The sequence below is a fragment of the Lissotriton vulgaris genome, chromosome 11 (genome assembly GCF_964263255.1).
Source record: "Lissotriton vulgaris chromosome 11, aLisVul1.2, whole genome shotgun sequence".
NCBI lineage: Eukaryota > Metazoa > Chordata > Amphibia > Caudata > Salamandridae > Lissotriton > Lissotriton vulgaris.
This window is the reverse complement of record NC_141699.1, coordinates 1018534516-1018556632: the sequence shown is the minus strand read 5'-3', so window position 1 is coordinate 1018556632 and position 22117 is coordinate 1018534516. Positions and strand designations below refer to the sequence as shown.

General features: G+C 39.9%; 1 protein-coding gene across 1 annotated transcript in view; it reads right to left on the bottom strand.

The window, feature by feature from the left end:
- The window catches only part of LOC147683948 (maltase-glucoamylase-like), a 588456-nt gene that overhangs the window by 310724 nt on the left and 255615 nt on the right, over positions 1-22117 (bottom strand). Inside the window, exons 27-29 of the mRNA XM_086944339.1 lie at positions 14992-15146; positions 7223-7391; positions 2288-2384 (exon numbers count right to left, since the gene is read on the bottom strand). Coding sequence (XP_086800465.1) covers positions 2288-2384; positions 7223-7391; positions 14992-15146 — 421 coding nt within the window. The remainder of the gene's footprint in view (positions 1-2287; positions 2385-7222; positions 7392-14991; positions 15147-22117) is intronic.

Here is a 22117-nt window from a genome sequence, read left to right as displayed (position 1 = left end):
CCATCACAACTGCCTGCAGAAGTCCATCACAACTGCTTTATTTTGATAATATTAGCACACTTAGGGCAGATTATAAGCATGTAGAAGGGATGTTAAAGGAGAGGTAATGTTTCTCTCTCCCTCTGGTCAATATGCTTCAGGTGATATAATTTGCCAAAAATGCCATTCAGCTTTCATCAGGACTTATTTTTTCCCAATGATACATTTTTGTGCCTCCATGCATGGGACAACCAGTTCAATTGCCTAATCCTTTTATTTATGCATTCAGTCACACCACATACTCAGCGTTCACCAGAGATGGACTTTGTGTAACAGTATATTTATGTCGAAATTCCCATTCATTTCAAGTTTTAACCGATGTCCTAAGATAATGCTTGCTGTATTAACATGCTCATGATACGAGCAGAAGACATTAGGTCTGATGTAATATTTGACAGCTGGCCACCCTCTTAAGGCGGCAGAGGACATTATGTATGCCATCTTAATGCACTAAACCCTCCTGTATTTAGCGATCGCCAGTCCAAAGGTGATCTCCTCGCCTTCAGAAGAAATGCTGTGATTGTGAAGGCACTGTAAGTTTGACACATCATTGTCATCAATCAAATGAGTGCAAACCAAACATTTGTTTAAAAAAAACTCCCATTTGAAAATCAAAACACTAATGACCTGCATACTCTGGGACTTTTCTTTCAGGCTGTGCGGTTAGATTAGTTTTTCTCTCTGATAACGTCAGCTTTTCCTAGCCATAATGGATTCCCCAAAAAATCACATTGTCCTCTCTGAATAGGGCATCAGTTCTAATGTCCGTACTCCAACAGGCGCTACTCCATCGGATCGTGGGAATACACTTTACAATGGCAGAACCAGCACAAGCACTGCCATTGGAAAGATGATAGTCTGCCCAAATTTAAACTGGAGCGAGTGGACTGAGGCCTATCAAAACTCCACCTGATCCTCTCTGGCAGAGATTAGTTTCAACTCCTCTCCTCTCCTCGTATGCTTCAGCTTTTGACAAACTTTGTGTCCTAGACACATTTAAAAATATAAGTTGCATCAAAAACATCAAAAGCCTACTTGATTGGGGTAAAGGTCCAGTGGGGTATCACTAATCACCCAGAGCCACCCAGAAACAAGCAAGTACAAGCTTTGTTTCGGGATTGGGTAACCCAGAAAGAAGTTAGGGATAACAAGTTGGGCAGATTAACTGTGGAATTTACTTATTTTAAATTGTTGTGTTTTTTGGAGTGCTACCTTGACCGTATACAGTAACCAACAGATAGAACACGTTATATTCAATTCAGGCACCGTTCACTCCCCTTGAATTCCTTCACAAATTCATGATAGTGTAACTTAGCTCAGAGAAAGTGCTGCCCCTGTAGCTCTGCTCCTACTGAATCAACCACCCACATTCTCTTTGGCTGTAAGGCATAATCTGGTCCAAGGAGAATGTGGTTAACACCTCTCTGTAAACAGCTGGGAACCAGAGAACACGGTGTAGCCCTATGCATCCTAAAATCTGATGCAAGACCTCTATTCATCTATGCGCTTGCAGAATGTTGAGGCCAAATGTGGAGAATAAGAAGGAAAGCCCAATAACAAAAGTTACCATCTCACCCATTAGGCCCAATGGTATGAACCTTATTGGGCTTATTCAACAGGGAATATAAATGTGTATGTGAAGAGCAGATAATTGATTGGGTTCTACTGTCTTGGACATTAGGTCCCTAGAGATTGTTTATGTTCTTGTTTCCCCAACCAAATGTGAAGTTTTAACCTGTAAAGGTTTACATGGTTCATATTTTTATGTAATACATTTTATGAATCAATTAAATATTATCTTTTAAAGGAAAAAAACGATGAGTTTTTTATATGTAAATCTGGTAAAAAAATGTACATATGCACTCTGCACTTTTATGGTCTGATGACTGAAATAAAGTGTATTGATGACTACGATGTTGTACTTTGTTATTCACTATATGAATAAAATAAATGTATATTTAACATTACAATATGGACTGTTGGAACTACCAAAGGTCGAACCAGAAACACAAGTACAAGACAGTAGGATATAAATGTCATTATGTTTCTGACCTCAGTTTTAGAATAATACAGAAGAGTGAGATATTTTGACAACTCTGCAGGCAATATGTACACTTTGGCAAAAAGGTGTATATTATGACCCAGGGTTCACACGGTGGGTGGCATATTTGCTTAAAGGTAAGAGCCCATGAATCTCAAAGTAAACAAAAAGAATTTTTTTTTATAATTATTTAAATGGTTAACTTACCCATTGCATTGCTGTTTAGCAACAGAACTCCGTGAGCATAACCTTCATTTTCCATACCCATATAAAAGGGTTGCGCTCCATACATATTTGCCTTGTACTGCAAAATTAAAAACATTTACTTTGCATAGGTCACGTAATCAAAGAAAAACATTTCATATTTGTGTTACCTAATTTAATATGCTTAATATACTAATGTAAAATTTTAATAAATATAAAAATCTCAAATTTAAAAAGATCTTTTGACCCTAGACATTATTACCTATAAAACTGCAATGTACATTTTACTTATTGTAAGCTATTAGAATGGCAAATACGAACAAGCTAGTGGTCTGGATTTTATGAGACTTTGCATACAAACACAGGCTCACAGAAATCATATTTCCATGCAATGGCATCTTCAAGTTCTACTCATTGACTTTGCTAATGCTATTTCAGTTATGATGATAGAGGTGTTGGTTTTTTGGTATTGGTGATTGAAGTGGTGGGTGTTATTAGTGGTATTGGGGGAGTTCATAGTGGTTTGATATTGATATTGGCAGTAGTAATAGAATGGATGTTTTAGATGGCAGTGGGGGAATTGATGGTTGTTTATTTTAGTGATGGAGGTATAAGTGGTGATGGTATTGTTAGTGATGGTGGGATTGGTATAATTGGCAGTTATGGTGTCGGTGGTGGTGATAGGTACTATTATTTTCTGGGGTACTAGTTATAGTATTGGTTGTTGTTGTTGGAGGTGGTGGTGCTAGTCGTACTGTAAGTGTTGGCCTTGGTTGGATTGTTGGTGGTTGAATTAGCATTTTATCAGTTGTGGTGTTCATGTTTCTAATGGTGATATTGATGTTTGTGTTCTTTGTATTGGAATTGTCAGTAATGGTATTGATGGTAGTATAGGTGATGGGGTGATACTGGTTGTGTAATGAGTGGTAGGATATGTGGTGTAGTGGAATAGTTGGTCAGCTATTGTTGATGATGGAATTGGTGCTGTTTGGCATGGGTGGAGGTGTACTATTGGTTCTTGTATTGGGGATGTTAGTCATGGGCAAAATTACTTATTGGCAACCATGCGAGAACACAAAATGTTGATCAAGTCGCTTTTCTTTATTTTTTACTGCAAAATGCATCCTTGTGCCGATGTTGAAAACATTCTTCAGTCCTCAGGGTGAATGCCAGCCTGCCGGGAGTCTATGTTTCAGGTACTGCCACTCAGTCTGACTGCTGACCTTTATAGGGGTTTGACAAACATCTAGGAATTAACCTTCAACTCCAGGCATAGAGACAATCCAGAAATAAGATTTGGGTTCATAGTGGTCACTGAGGAAAGGCTAAAACATGTCAACATCATTGAGGGTCTTGGGGCAACATAGCCTGCCAGGCACCTGCACACACTAATTGTTAACCAACTCAAAGGCATCCGTCATTAAATGTAAACTGGGGTGTCCCTGTAGCTTTTTTAGTACCATACCAGGAAAATATCCCAGGATATGCATATTATATAGATCCATAGTTTTGCTTGGAAAGGTGTACATTAAAGTTCTTCTGATTAGATTGGAACCCATCCTCCCAGAATTAATACACAGTCCTATAATTTGCTCTGAGAATCACATGATTTGCTCACATTAGGGCGAATGGAAACATGAAAGGCATCCCCTTCGGGCAGGACATGGCCATAAATTGGAACCATTTCTCCCAGAATTAAGGCAACTCATGCTAATATTTTCTGCTTAGGCCACCTGGTCAAAAATATTCAGAATTTAATTTGGTATTGTTTGATGCAAGGAGAGTTTTCGACTGCGAAGATTGACAATTTTGTACCAAAACCATTCAAAAATGTAGATTGTGACTCAAATGAATTTTTAAGGTATTAGTAGGATATCACTCTTCAATCTCAGTGGTTTCCCTAAATAGTATGAAGTCTTACTCCTTCAGTAGAGGTACTCACCAAGGGTGTCCTCTGGCTCCCCTATTATTTGATCTCAGAATCAGATTATTTGCTCACATTAGGGCAGATGGAAACATAAAAGGCATCCCCTTTGGCCAGGACATGCATAAAATCACTCCTGCTAAACTACACAAAGCCAATTGTCTCCATGAGATGCCTCCAGATATGGCTGCCATACTTTCAAAGAATGTAAAACTTCAAGATAAATCTTTCTAAATTGGAGATACGGAATGTAACAGTGTCCTCTGGGGGTTAACATTACCTTAAATCCACAGATCTTTACATGGCTAACCAGCTGCAACTTTTGCACTCTCTGCTGAATAACTATTGGAAATGATCAGTCCTTTCTTCTCAAGGTTGTGCTGATAAATGTTGTTAAGATGAGCATTTTGCCCAGGAATGTCTACCTTTTCCAGCCCGTACCCATCTTGATAGGTAAGTAGTTCTCTATAGACCTCGTAAACATGACCTTAAAATTCATTTGGCAGGGACGGCAAGCTAGGCTATTTCTGAAAATGTTGTGCTGACTTATACCAACATGGTGCATGGCCCTTTGTGATTTCCAAAAGCACTTCAAACCAGCATGTCCGCGAGTCATTTTTAAATGGTTGCTCAGGGAAATTGATACACTGTGGCCAACATTTGACCATACAGTGACAGAAGGGCCAGTCTGGGGCATGACCTGGACGCCTAAACAAAATAGACTCTGGGGCTTACATCACTTGTCCCACACTGTGTTGATGATTTGGGTTCAGGCATTTGCATACAATTAAATTTCCCATTACCCTACTTCCTGATTCATCCTTCACACCACAGCTAACAGTGGGCCTGAACAATATATTGATCGAGGAAAAGTGTCTGTACATATAGAAGTTGTTCCTATTACCCCAATGTCTTATGGTTTGAGACATGTGTGTATTCTGTCTCCTAGATAATCTGCATGATAATCACAGTACTCAAAGCATCCAGATGCTCGGTTGGGGACGGTGTTGTTCTTAACCCCTTGCATGCTCATGACGAGCTCAGCTCGTCATGAGCTACAGTGCTCCGGTGCTCATGACGAGCTGAGCTCGTCATGGCCTTTAGAAAGCTCTCACGCTGGGCTAATTCCCCTGCTGTGCTGAGCATTCTAAAGAAACGGGTGCGGCCGTGACGAGCTGAGCTCGTCATGAGCACAGGAGCACTGTAGCTCATGACGAGCTAAGCTCGTCATGAGCATGGGAGCGATGCGCGCCCCCCCCCCCCTCCCCCCAGCACAGATGGGGAATGTGCAGAGCAGTTAGGGGTTAAGAACAGACCAGGCAATATGTCCCTGAAGACAATATTTAAAACAATATTTAAAATTACAATTGAAAAGTAAGAATTGACTCAAAAAGGGAGCATGAAATCAAAAATTGTATTGCAGCACACTTAGAAAAAGGACACAATGTTGAAAAATAAAGATATTTCTCCTCTATTGGGAAGGCGTGCAATTTTGATACATTCATGTCTTGGTAAACTGGGAATGCACCAAAATACATGGATGGATGCATGAGAAAACCCATCCTTCATCCATGCAACACATTCCTGGCACACAGTAATGCAAGGCAGTGACTTACACTGCATGTGTTACTCCATATTTACAAGCCACACATGGCCAGGAAATGTGGCTTTGCGTGGCTTGGTAAAAATTGCGTTGGCTTTGTGTCACACAAATCTGCCCCTCAATATATTGAAATTCTTGGCACAATGCTCTAAGTGCAAACACGCATTGTGTGATCAAATCTATTTTGTTTTGGGGCTAATGTGGCTGCCGAACACAGTCCTATTGTAAGTGATAAAAGAGATTCCCCACAAATTGGATTTGCCAAAGTAAAGCTTGAGAGGATTAGAGCTTGAACAGCAGTTTACAAAGGTTGCAAGAAATAAGATGTGTGACTTCTTTGAGCTGGTGAAGAATGTAATGTGGGGATTAACGCCCACATGCATCAAAGTGAATTGCATTTGCAAACGGTGCGAATTGCAATTTTCGGCCGTTTGCGAATGCAATTGACAAAATGGGGATGCATCATGTTTTTCGCAAATTTAGAAATCGCAATCATGTTGCCATTTCTAAAATTGCGATTGCATTTAAGAAATCGCAATTTAAGATTTCTTAAATGCAATGCATGAACATTTTTAATTTGCTAATTCGCAAATAGGGAGAGGTAAATTACCATGAAGATGACCTTCATGGTAATTTACGAAAACATTGAAAAATGCACAAAAGTGCATTTTTTAAAGTTTCATTTTATACACACACATTCCCTTGGGGCATGTGTGTGTGAAAAATGCACTTTTGAATTTGCGATTCACAAATTGCTAAACGCAAATTGAAAATGACTTCCCATTCATTCCTATGGGCCTCTAGGCCCATAGGAATCAATGGGAAGGGATTCCTTAACACCTTGGGTGCTAAGCAGATCCCCCTCCTGTACTGATATTTACAGAATCCCCTGTTACATGACGAGCTCAGCTCGTCATGAGCACACGAGAGGTGTACCTCATGACGAGCTCGTCATGAGCATCGAAGGGGTTCATTGCGATTCGCTATTAGGGAAATTTAAGAAATCGCAAAAAAATTGCGATTTCTTGGTGCATAGCCGTTTGCGATTTCTTAATTTTCGCAATTAAGAAATCTCAAACGGCAACAATGATGCATGTGGCCTTTGACAACTTGGTTCATGTAAGTAGAATACATAGGAAAGGAGAGACTATGGTAAAGGCAGGATATTTTACCGAGGTTGAGAATTAGCTAGAAGCCATTTTTGCCAAAGCATTTAATGTACTGAAACACCCTACTTCTGAATTTGTAGACCCTATCACAAAAAACATGATTTATCTCTATTGAAATCTGATATTTTATGCAGGCCTATATACAGTTCTAAAATCACTTTAATGTGTTTTAGCGATTTATAATTTGCAAAATATCACTTCATATTCAAGACAATATTTGTGTTTATGTGCTTAAGACTCACAGCAGGCGGCTGGTCCTTCGCGAACATTCCCCAGGTGTGCCAGTTCAGATCATGCCGAAACGTTTTATGCTCCGTTTCTCCAAATCCATACACATAATTTGAGGGCAGGCGGGTCGCAATCTGAATGAACATGTCACTGAAGGTGAAACCTGGCACCTGCGAATCCCAGCTGAAATTCAATTGTATTTTTATAAGACATATTAAGTTAACAAGAATTACAATTTCTAGTTAACAACATCACCTGCGTTTAAGCGAATATACAAATGTGTGTGAATGACACGATATGTTTTATTTGCTCAGAGACAGTGGCAAGTTTTGATAATTATATATTGCCCCTATACAATTTGTTTAAATAGAATGCTGTTCATAATAGTGCTGTTCAATAATTATGTACATTAGGCAGATAAAGGTATCCATCACATGTGAAGATTGCCAGTTTCTGCAAAGCCAACTGAAAACTTTAAGCTGAAAGCTAACTGTAAAAAGTGAGAACAACTTCTATCTGCAGCTTCACTTAAGACCAGAATTTTAGACGGAAACATCTCGTTAACTAATTCATTTTTCCAAAAGCAATTATTAAATTAACCTTTCCCACATTGTTGGATTTTTTTCAGCAAATGCATTTATTTGGTTGGTGCAGCTGCCAAATCTGTATATTAATTAAAGAGGAAATTTAAAGTGAGATGCATCTTGGTGCTTTCCTGATCTCTTGCTATATTACTTCATGTCCATCACTTTGGGGACGTTTGTGTTGTATGCTGAAACTAAAGAAGTTAGTTCGGCGGCGCACCGAAGACTCGCAAACGGCGAGCCCGTCTGCGCGCGGCCGGGCGCTGGCCAGGGCCAGGGCCCAAACCCCTGGTCAAATGGGGAATGGATACGATGGAGCAGAGATCAACTTTTGACTCTCTGCAGTAACATCCCCAGTGTGTGCCAGCATAGCGTGAGAGTGGAGGTGGATGTGGACTGCAGGCACTGCAGGTTTTGCTGCAATACGAGCAGAGAGGGGAAACAGAAGTACAGTAGCATAATCTGTGGGTTGTTGATTGTGAGATCTTTGCGCAAACATAGATTAGATGTCTACGACTTGCTCACAGAAAATCATTTCGACCTCTTGTTCCTCACAGGGACATGGCTGCATGGGGACTCCGCCACAGACGTAGTTGAGGCCCTACCAGAGGGCTACCAAATGATTAGGCAAGATAGACCATTGGGCAGAGGTGGGGGCATAGCCATCGTGTTTAAACAGCCGCTATGCTGCCAAATGGAGCGAGCACCAATCTCTGATAGTGAGGCAGGTGCTTTCACTATTAAAGTGAACGGTGGCAATACAGTGAAGGGCTTCCTGATCTACCGGCCACCTGGCCCTTACACTAGGTTTACGGATAGTCTGGTAGAGGATTGTACTGAGGCCGCGCTACATAGAAATAAGTTCCTCGTGTTAGGGGATCTTAACATCCATCTAGAAGATCCCTTTGACAGAGGGGTAGTGGATCTCTGTCAGGAACTACAGGCTGTGCAGCTAGAGCAAAGAGTAAAGTCCCCCACTCATCAGATGGGCCAACTGGGGCGAGGTAGAGGTCAAAGCGGTCATCCTTGTCCCCTGGTCGGACCATTCTCTGGTGCCCTTTGTGGTGCGAATTCCGGGCAGTAGAGCACCGGAACAAGCACCCCTTAACTATCTCAGCCGCAAGTGGACTAAATTTTCGCAAGCAAAGTTCAGTGCGGCACTTACATCGGGAGGGGGGCCGGGGGGGAGGATGTGGAAACAGCCAGTAACAATCTGACCAAACGCATTATGGAGGCATTGGACTGCACGGCCCCTCTTTGCCGGAAGAAATTGGGCTGCCGTACTCAGAGAACGGCCCCATGGTACAATGATGAGCTGCAGGTAGCTAAGGCGGAGTGCAAGCGCTCAGAGAGGCAATGGCGGGTAGCCTTTAGGAGCCAGGTCAAACAAGAATATTTAGTAAAGAGGCGCATTTACCATGTGAAGATTAGGAAGGCTAAAGCAGCCTACTATGCTGATAAAATCAGGGAGGCAGAGAATTCCGCGAAAGAATTGTTCCAGATTTACAAGACTCTTTCGGTAGGAAAATCCGCCATTGCACCTGGGGACTGTTCGGTGGACACGTGCAATCGCATCGCGGATTTCTTCGCGGAAAAAGTCTCTAAAATATCCTTCTCCTTCCCCAGCCAGACCATGGCAGGATCCGAGTTTGTTGAACCTCCTAGGGAAACTGAGGGTCCACATGTGCTGGCAAATTTGATTACTCCTCCTCCAGAAGTGCTGATACAGATCTGTAGGTTGGTTAAATCGGGTTCCCCCAAGGACCCGACATCCCCTAAACGTTTGGCCCATAGCCTTCCGCTTTTTGAGCCCTACATTAGGCATCTACTAGATGTCTCCTTTAACACCCATACTGTACCCAAAGACTGGAAACAGTCGGTAGTGCTCCCCCTGTAAAAGAAGCCAAACATTAGCTTCGAAAAATTGGAAAATCTTCGTCCAATCTCCCTGTTACCCTACATGGCCAAAGTGGCGGAGAAGGCCGTGAATATGCAGCTAATGGAGTTTGTGGAGGAGGCAAGCCTCCTTCACAATACTCAGTTTGGATTCCGGCCACGGCACTCTACGGAATCGGCCCTACTTAGGGCAGTTGAGACCATGAGGCAGGGGGTGGATGAGGGTCAAACCATGGCCTTGATCCTGTTGGATTTTAGAGCAGCATTCGACACTGTAGCTCATGCCATCTTGCTACAGTGTCTGAACAAAGGTGGGATCTCTGATGCTGCGTTGAAGTGGATCCAGTCCTTCCTGACAGATAGAGGCTTTCAGGTCAGGCAGGGAGACTGCTATTCGAGAGTGGTTAATTTGGGTCAGGGCATGCCCCAAGGGTCGTCTCAGAGCCCAACTCTTTTCAACCTGTATGTCTCCCCAGTGGGTACCATAGTAGAGAGCCATGGGCTTCGCATAGTGTCAAATGCTGACGACACGCAGCTGGCAATCTCCCTATCGCGCGCGCCCGGTCTTGCTGCAGAGAAATTTAGAATTGCATGCATGAGCTGGCAGCCTGGATGTCTGCCAACTGCCTAAAGTTAAATGGCAGCAAGACGGAGGTGCTCGTGGTGGGGGGAGGCCCGTCGGTGTGGTCGTCGGCCATCCTGTTTGGGGATGACACCTACACCGTGTCAAGAAGCCAAAAATCTTGGGGTATGGCTTGATGCTGACCTCACATTCGGACCCCAGATTAGCCGATTGGTGGGGGTATGGTTCGGTGTCCTAAAAAGCATGCGGAAGATCCTTGACCTGCTTTCGGTGGAGGCCTGTAGGACGCTGGTGCATGCCCTGGTAACGGCGCGACTAGACTACGGCAATCTGCTGTATCTGGGGGCGACGGGAAGGAACATCAGTCATCTCCAGGTATTGCAGAATGCCGCAGCCGTTTGGTCTTGAGATTACCCCGTAGGTCGGCCTCGGGGAGAGCGCTCCAGGCACTTCACTGGCTCCCAGTGAGAAGCAGGATTGAGTGTAAGGCATTTACAGGTACATGCATCAAACTCGGTATTTGCGTTTCCTTAATTGCGATTTTTAAGGAATCGCAATTAAGGAATTGCAAATGCCTATGCATCAAGAAATCGCTAAATAAATTGCGATTTCTTAGAATTCCTTAATTGCGATTAGCATTTTGCGAATCTCAATTAAGGAATCCCTTCCCATTCATTCCTATGGGCCTAGAGGCCCATAGGAATGAATGGGAAGACAATCTCAATTTGCGAATCGCAATTAGCTAATCGCAAATTGAGATTGCGATTTCAAGGGTGCAGGGGTGTCCAAAGGACACCCTGTTGCACCCCTGAAATCAAACAATGCACATATGTTGTGTACACACATGCCCTAAGGGCATGTGTGTGCACAACATGAAAGTTAAAAAAATGCAAAAAATAGCATTTTTCTAACATTTCGCAAAATTACCATGAGGTCCAACCTCATGGTAATTTTTTCTCTCTAATTGCGAATTCGCAATTTTTTTTAGGTTCATGCATTGCTTTTGAGGAATCGCAAATTTGCGATTCCTTAAAAGTAATCGCACTTGAAAAAAATCGCTAAAATAGCGATTTATTCACTTTTAAGTTGATGCATCCCAAATAGTGATTTGAGAATCGCAAACGGCCGAATTTTGCGATTCGCACCGTTTGCGATTCCCAAATCGCTTGATGCATGTGCCTGTTAGTACATGCCACCGCATCTTGCAGGGTAAGGCCCCAATACCGCTGCGGGACCTGATTTCTCGCTATGAGCCATCTCGTGCACTGCGCTCCACGGGCTATTGAAAGTCCCCAAAGTAAGAAAGGCTCGGATGGGGGGCAGGTCCTTCCGGTATCTGGCATCCAGAGGCTGGAATGGACTGCCATCGGAGCTGCGCCAGGAGCCATCCAAATCCAGATTCAGGGGGAAACTTAAAACCTTCCTCTTTATCCGCTAGACTTGCACTGCTACTGGCTGCCTGATTCCGTCGCTTCCACTTGACACAGCGCGGGGACACGCCGGTGCGCGTAACCAGGCGCTCTACAAATCTCCCTATTATTATTATTATTATTATTATAATTATTATTATTATTATTCTTAGAGAAGTTATTGTCCTGCTGAATAATGAGCTGTGTGGAGCAATGAAACTTCCACCACTCAAATTACTTTCATATTTTCACCATACTAATTCACCACTAATCCTTTAGGTGTTCCGGAGTAGCGCGCTACTCGCCGAAAAAGCGCTTCAATGCCTCGTAAGGGGTAGTATGCGCCATATAAATGCCATTACAATACAATACAAGAGAATACATTATATACTTCCCAGGAAATTAAGTGACGTTGAATTGCTGTTGCAGTGGCACAGTGTATTGTACAACCAACACAGCAATAGGAATGGTGGGTAGATCAGGCGTCTTCACCTTTTGATGTTGACCCATTAAGTAAACTGCCCATTCAGAACAGTATAAGTGCAATATATTGTGTTTTCTTGATCTGTACAAAAGCACTGCAGATCCCATCTTGTTCAGAAACCAGCACAGTAAAGTCCAGAATACTTTGTGATATGCCTGTTCACTATCCTTACTGGCCACTGAAAAGGGCAAAGGTTAGTTCCTGTATAATAATGTGTATAACAGCAAACAAAAAAAGGTGTGAATAGTCCACCTACATACAGTTAGAACGACCTGATTCTACCATCAACCTGATTTGGGACTAAGAGCATGAACTTGTCAGTAAATGTTTTAACTAAAGTTTTCAAGTCAGCACTGATGAAACTAATACTCTGAAGAGATACAACCTTGTTGTGGTCCTTTCTTTAAAAAACGCAGGGATTGTGACAGTGTTCCATTCATTGTAAACATTTGGATTTACAAACATTGAAATATGGAAAATAAAAATGGTTTGATCTTTTGCTGGGGACACACATAATATCTCTGTTGGAATAACATTTGTGCCCACTGCTTTGTTTGAGTTCATGTCTGCTCTAACTATCTTACCATTTGTATGGGTTTTTTGTTTATCCATAAAGTCTCATTGCACATAAAATGTGCTCATTCTGCTATCGTCAAAATACAATGAGCCTTTTCCCTATTAGTCTTTCACTCTCTAAAATGTCATGTACTATTCCCAGATGACTAATACAGATGTAATTGTCATAATTACATATAGAATAGAAAATGTATTTCATCCCTAATGTTTTACCTCGGTGATTTGTCTAGGCTTGCTAGGCTTTATTCCAATGGCAATGACAAGGAGGTGAATGAGTACAGAAGGATTACTCATGCTGAACATGTTTCTTCTCAAGAAAATTCAGCTCCTTTTTGGGGTCTTGATTTTCACTTGCCACATCCTAGTAGCAATACTTAAGATTTAAAGTAATCACACATCTCTAAATATCTTTAATAAGCCCTATAATGTATCTTCAAAAGCCATGTTGGCAGTCATAGGTATTTCAATATGGCAATTAACATATTTCGTTAACTTTGGTTTTTCTATTAATTGTCTTGGTCAATTTCTGGAACATTACATTGAGAAGGAACAAAAGAGCACTCTAGGTGTTCCTGTTGGCCACTATCTGCACAGGGGCAAATTGCCAACAATGTGTACAGGGTAGTTAACACTTTACATGTGAAATAAAGCATTGCACTGGTGTTTTGTCTTATGGTTTGGTTGACTAACGCACGGATAGGTAGTAACTCTGCAACACTTTTTGAAATAAAGAAATCAGCCCGAGAGCTTTCTACATCACCTTGACCCCCACTGGCAAACTGCGGTCTCTCACAGGCTTGTGGAACCAGATTGCAATGGTAAAGTCCTCTGGCCCAATGTACAATTCCGTCTTTGCCCCAGTTTCTATAGTGCCCTCTGTATGAATATTATGTGGAGATGTCTTTGCAGGACATTTACATTTTTAGGAACCCATCTAATCTTTCTCAACCTGTGCAACTGAGTTGTACAGCCTCCTTACCGTGAGTGCCTTATATAATGTCACTCATTCTCATTTGAAGCCATAGCTCTACTCGATCAGCCCCTGGTTGACAATGTTTGCTGGGGTTATATTTCAAGCACATATTGCCAGGTGGTTCATCTATTGTGAATGCAACCACCTACAAAAGACAGACATGGTTTCAGATGGCAAGGAAATGCCTGACAACTTTTCTTCTGCTATCTGTGCTTGAATGTTTATAGGCAGGTAGCATTGCTTCCATATACAATGATTGATGTTATCCTTTTCCTGGGAATAGAGGGTGCTGGAATTCACTGCTTTGAAGATGACCCAGCAAACACACCAGTTCATTGATTAGACAGGTCACTAAATGACCACAGCATTTCAATGGGATCACATGGATGTTTCCTGGAAAGCAGGGCACTGACTCTGTCAAGTTGTGACAAACTCTAACCTTAGTGGAAAATCTGAGTTAGGAATAAAATGACTGACATGGAGTTAATACGACTTCCTGAGAAAAACATGAATGATAATAATAATAATATTAATGATAATATTTATCATTATTATTGTGTTTTATTAATGCATTATCAGCTCATATCAAAACATTTGACCACAGTGTCATAAAATTCTGTCAGATATTCAAGTGCAATCTTGTTGGTTAAATAAAAAATATTAGCATGGCTAAAATCAACAATATCATATTAAAATACAAATATTTGATTAAACAATCGATTACTCAGGCACATTACCTTCTTACAGTTTACCAACAGTTGTTGAAGTGTTTCAAGACTTCCTCTCCCTAGCCTTCATTTATGATGAGAGCAAGTCAATCTGTTACAATTCCTCTCAACTTCCAACACTTGTAGATTGTTAAGTCAAAATCTAATCAACTTTCACATTTTTGTGGAACATTTTAATATTTTAAAATGAGAAAATTAGGCTGACCGAGAAAATATACTAAGTATCTTTGTTTTTGTTTTTTATTTTGCAATAGGACAGGGACCAACAATTAGATTGCGTACACAAATAGTGCAAAATAAGTCTACTGGGACTCTTAAAACCTGTTTTTAATAGTATCCAAAAAGGAGAGTTTTATGGTTTAAATCTTGTTATTAGTTTTTATACAGAGTAAAGAACAAGACCCTCTGAAGAAGAGTTTTAGATCAAGGTTCACCTTTAAAAAGTTAAAAAATTGTTTTGCAATAACTATGATAAGTACATTTCAAATAAGATTCCCCTGTCAGTTTCTAAAAGTTTAAAAAATGTGCATGTACCAAGATGTTTACTTACATGATGACGCCTGTGCTTCTCCGTTTAATTTGAATTCCAAAGGGATTGTTCTTGATGACAACATCATACAGTCTGTTCGCTGCATTGCTATTTGGAATTATGGGGGTGTTTAACTGTATAGGTACTTCATAGCGTTTGTTATTTGGATCATATATCTGTAATAAATAAGTTTGTGATTTTAATAATTCCCATCATTTGCTCAGAGAGGTGGATAAAAGAGATACATAGGTCCATAAGGTAGTTTTAGCCCCCTTAGGCCTTCCTACGAGAAAAGAATATATTGGTCAGAGGTCCATATGAGTGGCTTTTCTTCTGTCATTGTTCAAGGGACATTAGTTTTAGCACGTCATTTTCATTTAATTAAGAAGTTATGTTGTTGGTTCTTTACTTCTAAAACTGTTGTTTATCTTTATGCATTAGATGTGCAGCACACCAGGGTTCTTGGGTGTCTGTTGCACAAGAAATGTTAATGTAAAATTAAGCAAAGTACTTAATCTGAAAATGCTGTACTATATGCCTCAAACATTCAGCCTATTTAACCTATTGTCCTTATCCAATGGGCAAACTTGCAGTCTCTGTAAATTAAACCCAGCTAAACCTGTGTCCTGATTCTTAATCCATTTTACATGACAATAGTAATATGTAGGAGCAACTCACATATACTGATTGGCAGAATCTGGACTGCAGGAATTTAGCTCTTGTAAATTGCATTTAAAGACACAGAAAATATTGAAAACTGGTGGAATTTCAGCATTTATTATTGCAAATGACAACTATAAACATAATCTGGTAATGTTATTAAATATTTATTCATACAAAAAGTTCTACCTTGTGAAAAATCTGCAGGAGGTAATTTGGTGACTTTGTGCAGCCGAGAATTGTTTGAGAAAACAACAAAGAGTCAGCCTGTAGTCCTAATAGAGGACCACAACTATTGAAGCATGAATATGATTATTAACATGTTGGCTTTGTAAATCAAGTCATAAGACAGTGCTAAACGTAGGTTACTAATGAGTTCAAATAGGCATGCCATCACAAATATTAATTCTAATTTGAGAAGTTTTAATAAAAAAACACAATTCATCTCTGAACATAGAAACATCATGCCCTACTCAGCAGTATGACACAACTTCACAGGATAAGATGAGCAGATTCTGGTGGGTCTCGATTATTCTTTCCAAGGTAAGCCTTAAAAGTAAATAGTGTAAAAAGACAGACATTTGACATTTTTCTTTTGAAAAAGAAACATGTCTTTTGATTTTGAAATGCAATAAATAAATAAAAGAGGTTTGAAAATGGGAAGAAAAATGGAATGGTAAGAACAAGAGTGTGTATTAGTGCCATGCAAAGTATTAAGTTTAATGTGTTACAGAAGGTTTAGAGACAAAAGTAGCATTTGGGCAGAGCAAGAGATATTACATAAACTAGGGTTAAGAAAGGAGAAGGACTTTGGGATAGGGTTAGGGTAAATGGTTAGGAAACATTCTGGGATGGAGAAAGCCTGAAGGTTTGGGTCTGCATAAGATTCAGCGTGTGGGTTTAGGTATACGGGAAGTAAAGGGGTCAATGCTAGAACTTAGTTTCAAGGCATACTAATTGGGTACATTATTGAGAACATCATGGAGATATTGAAAATAATAATAATAATAATGTACTACCAAGAAGTCAACAAACTCCCAATATATGTGTAATCTCTAGGTGTTGAGAATTACCCATCCACACACAAAGACTCACACACAGATACAACCAAATGCACACATATCGGCCAGTACATCTCACAGGTCTGTTTCAAACTATAGTATCTATTAAATGGTAAATGTAGGAGTGTGCTTTTTTGAATGGTCATCCTCTACGTTTTGTTCTGGATGCTGTGGTTTTACAACTCAAAGTGCAATAGGACCTGCTAACTAGGCCCTAGTGCCAGTGCTCTTTCCCTCAAAAGGTAATGTGAATTGGTACACCCAATTGGCAAGATAGTTTAACCCCCTTATAACTCCCTAGTATATGGTACTAGTGCTTCCCATGGCAAGGGTGCTAAAGGGGTCACAAGGGCTGCAGCAATATTTATGCCACCCAGCGTGACCCAAGTAAAAGTAAGGTCTGCAGGGCTGCTGCCTCAGCCTGCTAGAGCAACTTCTCTGCTTGAGTACGACTCTGCACACACCATGTGTGTCTGTTGCACCTTGTTGCATTGAAGTATGAAAGTCACCCCTAAGGTAGGCCTTCTAAAGCTCAGGAGGCAGGGTGCATTATCCTAATGGTGATGGCATATATATAGACATATATGGCTTTACAGTAACATTGCCATTCAATTTTATTGTAAGTGACCAGTGGTCCATAGGTTAACATTGACTGCCTACCGGACAAAACTGAGCTAGCCAGCTCCCTGATGGTACCATAAAATTTAGTCAGGTTTGGTATCAAGCACTGGGAAGGGAAGGGAGTGAGTATGATCTCACTGTATTCTTAGAGTGGCTCAACTGTGGGGATATAAACCTCAAATTTACAGCCAACAAGAGTCAAGTGGCAGTTGACTTCTTGGATATTAAAATCAAGGCAGATGAGGGAAAGCTAGGTGTTGAGCTTTTTGTCAAACCATCAGATCGCAACACCTTGCTCCATCATGACAGTTACCACCCCAAAAGTCAGAAGGATGGGATCCCTTACAGTCAGTTCATCAGAATAAGAAGGAATTGCACTGATAAAAACTCCTTTGAGAAGCACGCTGAAAATCTCAAAATAAAATTACTTCAACGAGGCTACCCTAAGAGGTTAATAAGAGACAGTTACAAAAGAGCGAAATATCAGAATAGAGAAGCTCTTTTTGAAGTGAATAACAAAAGAAAGGAAACCGACAATAATATTGTTATGGTTTAAAATTATAACGGTTTAAGTTGGAAGGTCAAAAATTTGATCAATAAGAATTGGTCGATCCTAAACAGAGAAGGTAAAACTCCCCTTCCGAAACCTATTTTCTCCTACAGGAGAAATAAGACTATTCGTAACTGTTTGATACACACTTATAGAGAACCCAGAAAAGGTAGACAACTAAGCATTGATCAAGCCAAGCCTATTCGGGGCAATCAACCATGTGGATCATGCTCTCACTGTAAGTCCATTGTACAATCAGATAAAATTGAATTCAATGGCACATCACATTGGGTGAATGAACATGTCAACTGCAGAACACCCAATGTGATATATCTAATAATTTGCCCGTGCCAAAAGGGATATATTGGCGAAACTGGCCGAGAGATTAGATTACGCCTGTCTGAACACAGATCTGCCTTAAAGAATCATAAGAAAAATGCCCCGCTGGTTGAACACTGGAGTTCAGAAAGGCATAAAGAGGATGAACTAAAATGGTGCATAGTAGAAAAAATAAAAACTACAATGAGAGGAGGTGATTTGGACATAAAACGCAAACAGAGGGAACAGTTCTGTATGTCCAAATTTAGAACATATACCCATGGTCTCAACAGCAGAGAAGAGTGGGAAAGATTAATCAGGTAATACCTGACTGACATTAAAAGCTTCTTTAATATATTATAATCTTTGTAGCTGTGACACTTACTCCTGTTAGAAACCATTCACATTTATTGTTAAGAGAACTGGAATATGTGAAATACAAAATGCACCAAACATATGTATCTATGTATGCTGTTTTGTCCGAATACAAGGAATAAAATTGCTATTGCATTTATTTAGACTTGCATACTAAACCATGTAATACTGCTATTGCTTAGATCCAAAAATGGCTTTCAGAATGCAACATTTTTTTGTGCTATGGTTTGTCTTCTAAGAACTGTTAAATAACGAATTACGATGAAGGAATATGATTAATAACATATAGGTCATAGAAATGATATGCATATCTTTATGCTTTAAACAATGTAAAAGAACGCTCTGTTGCAAAAGTCATGAGCATATATAGCCAATTTAATTTTTAATACACCTCAATCCATAACCTTTTCATTATAGATTGGCTTGCTTCTACTCAAATTGACCCCCCTTTATACCAGTATCAGTATAAATGCGCAGAACTTAACAACAAGAGCATTTTTCATGTATATATAAATATGTATTGTACTCTGTATCGTATATAACATCAGATAATAAGTGAAACATCCTATCTGAATGTAGGAAGTACTGAACTACCAAAATGGCGACACTGTTTTTGCCAAGTGTTATAATACATTGAGTGGTGCATGCAAATATATACATAATGGCATTTTATCGAAACCCGTTAGATTTTTAAATTTAACCATCAACTAATATGCCCATTATGTTTGCTACTCTATTCAAATAAATTACGGTCCGAACGGCGAAGTACTGAATACGAGTCGACATCCCGAGGTACTTCGACACGAACTAACTAACTAAATACTGGGTCTGTAAAACATTACCCATTCTATCAACCTTACCAAACGGATCCTTAAACTGATTGAATACATAAGTTTGGTATACCAGTATGTTGTTCTACATACTTATTCCGGTCTTCGCTTGTGAATAGAACTACAAATAAGGGACTCAAAAAACTACCAAAATGGCGCTCCGAATTTAGGTAGTGCCGTTCTTATTGGGCTCAGGTGTAAATAGTTGTCTAATTAAACACTACCGTCCTACGTATATATAGAACCGCCGTCCCAGAGTCACCATACTGACGCTGGAGACCGGGGAGACCAGGCAGGCGGTCCGACCTCACGCTATTGAAGGTAAGAAAGGCTGAGCATAGAGGGCACGCTAGTGGGTTTTAAACAGGGGGATGGCTGGCCTATCTCCCACCACGCTAGAAAAAATTGGCTAGAGAGTGAATTGTCTAGCCTCTTTGTACTACTTAGCTGTATCTAAGTACAATTTTAAAGAGGGAACCGTACAAATGGCTCCCCTAAAATGTTGAAAATCTTACTTTTATCCTTGCCTCGTTTTTTAAATAATTAATCCCCTCTCTGAACTATTGAGGATAAAATGATACACAATATTCTAATAACCATGCAACCTATTTCCATTGTCCATATAGAATAAAGGGTTCGGCTTCAATTTAAAAAGAAGTACCAACCTCCTAAATCGCGACACAGACTAAGTAGAGGAAAGACGCCTTATATCAACAAAATCGGCGATATATAAAGCCCGATGAAGTATACGTCTCAAGATATATGACTCCACGACCAAACTATAAAGTAAGCATGTGACTATGAAGTTAACTCTAGTACCCGAGCTATAATAATACTAGTAACTTAAACTGAGTATTATTTCACATATAGGTCCTTTTACGAAATAGCGGAGGAGTATAAGAGTATATAACGTTATCTCATCTCCAGGATCAAGACTGGTACCGCAAATTGAAATATGCGATAAATGTAAGAAAATGATTCCTTGCAGTCTCGATACCTAAAGATCCTTATAAACTTTTCTGTAAATAAAATCTAAATCCCCTCATTTGATGTACACTAATCTATTATTTATATCCCTTTTTTAGATTGAACAAATTTAATGTAGTCCTGAGGAAGGTGTTACATCGACTCAAGCACCCAAACGCGTCGACAATATTGCCTAATTTTAACTGTTTTTATACATGTGAATATATTGAAATGTATTGAAATGTGTTTATGATTGATTATGGTACATGTAGTAAATTTTATGTATAATACTTTGTCTACATTATGTGATCTGATAAAGGTTTTTAATAAATATTGTTTTTTATGAATACTATCTCTTTTGACACAATTTTTGATATGTTTAGTGTTTATGCAATTGAGGACAGATAAGTTTCATAGGCTGGTGTCTTGCTTTACAAATTACACTCTAGATTCTATTGAAGAACCACAGAAAGGAATCCCCTTTTTTTGTCATTATATTTCCCAGTCCTTTCTGGGTCTGATAGGGAAAACTCTCTTTTTTCAGTTTACCTCGGCTCCGGTAGCCAGAGAGTTCATACTAAAACTATGGACACACTCCGAACCTTCGGGTTTTCAGAAGATCAATGCAAGAAACTTTTAGGTGGGTCTTCTAAAAGTATAAATACTGTCACCTTATCAAAAAATGATGATGACAAATGGAATAAATTGTGGAATCTAAAAAAGAAAATGATTTGCACTGAACTTCATGCAGAATTTATCATTCAATACTGCAAGAAGGGAGTTATCCCCAAGGGTCTACAAATTATCAATGAACCTGGGTTATTTGTCACAGATGAGAAGTTTAAGGATAACTGGACTTTGATCGCGAACCGATGTAGTCGCGACTGGATGTTGCTTATTATTGATACAGCACAGGGACTCTTGATAATTGAAAGAGAAGAGATAGATAAATTAGAGAAGGAACTCAATGAGTCAACCGCACTGGATGATGCTATAAAAAAACTAGCTGAAATAAAAGAAGACATTACGGGTTACCAAGAATATATGATAAACAAAAAAACAAATAAACTGAGAAAAGATGTAGCCAACTTTAAATTAGAATTGGTATATCCTTATCTTCAAAAGGACTATTTTGACCAACCTATCCCAAATGAGTATAATAACCGCCCTTTTAAGTACAATAAAAATAAATTTTACAAGAAAAATGTAACCTTCTCTGATACATCATACAATACAAGTGACTCTGAGGCTGAAAGAGCACAGGACAATAGTAAGCGGAATGAATCCAGAGAAGATAGTGCTGATGAGTTTCATGACTATCAGATTTTTTTAGGCCAACCACAAAAGAGACAAACCCGGGGGTTCAGGACCCGGGGGAGGGGCCCTCAGGGCTTCCGACAGAAAGAGGGAACAATAAGGAGACCCTACATGAGGACTCGCAGTCACAAGGACTGGGAGTAGATGGCCATATTTGTAAAGCACCCATAATTAACCTTTCAGATAAAACACTAACTACAGGAGAAATAAGTATCCTTGAGAAAGGGTTAGGATTTGCCCCTAGTGCAGGTATCTGTAGATATACAATAGAGAAGGACATTAGGGACCTTTTCCGTAAAATAAGATTAAAAAGATTTTTTGAAAACAAGGAACCGAGACCTAAAGTAAATATGTCAGGATTAAAACCACCGTCAATCTGGACACCTGAAATCTCCATGGTTAGTCAAGAAGTAGATACTTTTGAAAAAGTAGTCTCCATAGGACTTGAA